The 3,480-nt window shown below is 35.3% G+C and overlaps 1 protein-coding gene across 1 annotated transcript; it reads left to right on the top strand.

Moving 5' to 3' along the window:
- Nucleotides 1-862: 862 nt before the first annotated feature.
- Nucleotides 863-2,325, top strand: LOC104879074 (uncharacterized). The gene is made up of 2 exons (XM_010650556.2): nt 863-1,014; nt 1,414-2,325. Exons 1-2 carry the CDS (start codon nt 927-929, stop codon nt 1,965-1,967), a joined length of 642 nt encoding a protein of 213 aa, XP_010648858.1. The 5' UTR covers nt 863-926; the 3' UTR covers nt 1,968-2,325.
- The last annotated feature ends 1,155 nt before the right edge of the window (nt 2,326-3,480 follow it).

Below are 3,480 nucleotides of genomic sequence, written 5' to 3'. Positions count from 1 at the left end.
TCATAAAACCTCTAAAACAGCAAGAAAATGCAGCTACAAAGAACACAGATCCAGATCAACTCACCTAAAACCCACACTCAAGGAAAAAAGAGAAAATACCCATCAACAAAAAAGAACAAGCAAACAAACAAAAAATCACCAAAACCCCTCAACATTATCCAAGAACAACACACAAAACCATAGGGAAGAGGCCATACTAGTTTCGGAGAAGAACAACACTCTTATTACAAGTTTTCCGGCAACCTGTAACTTATTTATTTATTTTTTCATTTTTTCTTTTTTAAATACAGAAGTCAGTTGGATGGTCCGGATTGAACCACCTTCATCCAATGACCAAAAATGTTTTTTCGGTAGGTACCGAAGTGGTACCATAGAATTTTCCTTGTGAGAGAATAGACTTGCATAAACAAGAGTTTTATCTTGCTTTTTGACTGAAAAAGATAAAAATCAGTTTAAGTGGTGTCCTTCTTTTGGGAGTCAAACTTAAAAGTTAAAGCAATCAAGTGAGCAGAAGGCCACTTTCTTCAGGCCTGTAACAATAATTGAGGAAAGACTTAGAGGAGACGAACATTATTTCATTTTCTTCACGGAATAGTTATAAGAAATGGTGGGCAATTAATTCCACAGTAGTTGATTTTGTAAAGAGCAGATGTTTTATTAATAATTATACCATGTGAAGGAGCCAAATTATTACAACTTTGACATGGTATCAAACAATTATTTTTCACGTGCGAACAGGCAGAGTTGTGACAATTTCTAGTCTAAAAGGTGGATTCATAGACCAAGTCAACACGCCTAGCTACCATATGCATCCTAGACTACCATAGACCCAAAAAGACAAGAAGGGCCTGTTGATAAATTGATTCACTTCTTACAGCCTTATATTGGGAGTTTCTCTTCTTTTGTTCATTGAATGGTTTTGGAACATGAATATGATGAGAACTCCACTTCTCATGTCTTTCTTTGTCTTTCTTCAGCTTCTTGCTATTCTTGCTCATGCAAGAACTTTATCAGGTGACTAAACTAATACTCACTTCTCCTTTCTCAAACGCGTTCAACATAATCTCTGACAAATTACAGGAGACTCATGCTCTCACAACATTTTGTTCCCTTTTTTCTTTTAAATAATTCTCTCCTGACCTTTAAGTCTATACCTATAGTTTTTAATTATGAAGAGAATTTTAGTTTAATCCATTAAAATAGTGTCGGGATCAATAGTACTGATGGTGAGAGTAACAAGGGTAGCACTATTTCTTCTTCACTTCCCTCTAATCAAGGCCAAAATTCAGCTATAGGCTCTTCAATTGCTTACTTTAGAACTTAAATATACACTTCATTATGTTAGGACTTGGTCTGCTTTGGTTGAAGTTACATGAACTGTGAATCTGAATTACACTATTGCTTTTGTACCAGAGAATTCGTGGAATATGTTCACACAAAGTACTAATTTGAAGATGCCCACAAGTCTTCAACCTCCATCTCCAGTAGAAAAGAAGAAAACAGGCGCCTCTACTTGTGCTCCAGAGAGTTCTTCATGCAGCAAATTCATGAGAATCACCCAATATCAAAGGCCCTCAACATCTCCCCCTCCACCCCCAAAATCACCATTTGGGCCCGTTCCAAGCTCAAGACCTTCTCCTGCAGAGTGTCTCCGCAGTTCGTCGACGCCCCTACCAAGAAGTACTTCTCCTTGTTTAGCAAAGAGACTATGCATTAGATTCAAGAAAAATTATTATGGAAAGAGGTCGTCATCAAGCACTCCCACATCTCCTGCATCCTCATCGCTAGTGCGCCATGGAAAGAGAATAGATTCTTATCCTTGTTCAGCAAAAAGTCTGTGTAACAAATTCTGGAACATGATGGACAACAAGAGGTCATCACTTTCACCACCACCACCACCAATACCACATATACCTGTAGTATCATGGTTAAAATCACCTCCTAGTCTGAGCCTAGCTTCATCCTGATATGATTCAATCTTGTAATGGATAGAATACTCCATTTTCTCGGGGAAAAGCAGCTAGAAAAGGACCTCTATGCCATCAAGAGAGTGTTGGGTATATGTACTAGGTTAAAATGATAGATATTCCTAGATATACTTTAGTATAGTATGATGGATATTCTTATACTTTAGTATCGGACATCTTTCTGCTTTTAGAGTAAGGGTACTTTTTGTATTTCGTAACTAGCACGTCTAAATGTCTACTGGTTGATCTTATCTAAAATTTTCTCAAGAGTTTATGCGGTCCCAAACTTTTTAATCTATGGCTAGCTATCTTGAAATCGATACAAATAAAACTCCTTTTTTATTCTAATGATGAATCTCACTCAAGCTGTACCATACCTCCATCATCTACTCCTGTTTATTTATTTATTTATTTCAATTATTGTTGATAATCTTTTTTTTTTCTTTTTTTACAATTATTTGATTTCTTTAAATACTTGCCATGATCGTAGTATAACTGCAAATGGACTGCTTAATCCTAACATAACCCAAACAACGATAATAAATTAAATAAAAAAGTAATTAAAACAAAGAATGTGTAGTTTAATATTAGATAATGGTCTATTGCATGTCTCCATGCATGCATGTGTCCTAGCAAGCTAATGGTAAGCCCGAATTCCTTTCAAATTAAAATGAAACTTTAAATTCAACGGTCTATAGGGATCAAGCAGTGCCCCATCTCTAGTTCATAGATAGATTTGATATTTGGCTTAAATGATAAGTGGAATACCAGCCATTTGTTGAGCTTCACAAAATACATAACCCATGTTATGTTCCAAGTGTACAGAGAAAAGCAATGTAGTTTGATCTAATAACTAAAAATAGCAGTAACTAAAGAAAGAAAAAAGACTCTAAATTAGCAGGCAAACGATGAACCTTGTTATAGTTCTATTTCATGATGAGATTCATTTTGATTCAAAATGGATTTAGCCAACTTTAGGATGTCATTAACTTACTTCATTTGATCTCATTCTACTAGAATTGTGTAAGCGCATGCAGAAGGCTATCATTTCATTCAACACACGGGTTTGAACTAACCTAACTTTCAGTTTCTCAACCAAATTACATTCAGTGCCATTGACCTAGCTGCGCGAGAAAATTTATTGAACCAGTCTCTGTTTAGGTCAAAAAGGCACCGCCCAACTTGGGTCAAGAGTAAGGTGCAAGGAGATCATGACAAAACGGAATGGGCCAGGACTCAATTGTGAGATAGCTTTTCTACATTATGATCTCACTACTTTTGTCTTTTTCCATATAACTATTTTCGACGGCTGTTTAAGGTTAATATTTACGAAATTCACATTGTTCTCCACAAAATTTTATCATTTATTACGGATTGTATAAGGCCAAATTTTAACGTGGAACAACATGGAACTTTTTCTTCTCTTTTTTCTTTTACTATATGAATCATGTTAAAATTGTTTAAAATAAAACTAAATTAAAAGTCAAAATTGTGATTTTGGTTTGAATATAAG

The sequence above is a fragment of the Vitis vinifera genome, chromosome 4, assembly GCF_030704535.1.
Source record: "Vitis vinifera cultivar Pinot Noir 40024 chromosome 4, ASM3070453v1".
Taxonomy (NCBI): Eukaryota; Viridiplantae; Streptophyta; class Magnoliopsida; order Vitales; family Vitaceae; genus Vitis; species Vitis vinifera.
This window is presented reverse-complemented; position numbering and strand designations above follow the sequence as displayed.

What these genes read in the sequence shown, in the direction of transcription:
- LOC104879074 (XM_010650556.2), top strand. Translation starts at nt 927, where the DNA reads ATGAATATGATGAGAACTCCACTTCTCATGTCTTTCTTTGTCTTTCTT. An exon ending in TCATGCAAGAACTTTATCAG is followed by an intron (nt 1,015 to 1,413) that starts GTGACTAAACTA and finishes CTTTTGTACCAG; the next exon opens with AGAATTCGTGGAATATGTTC.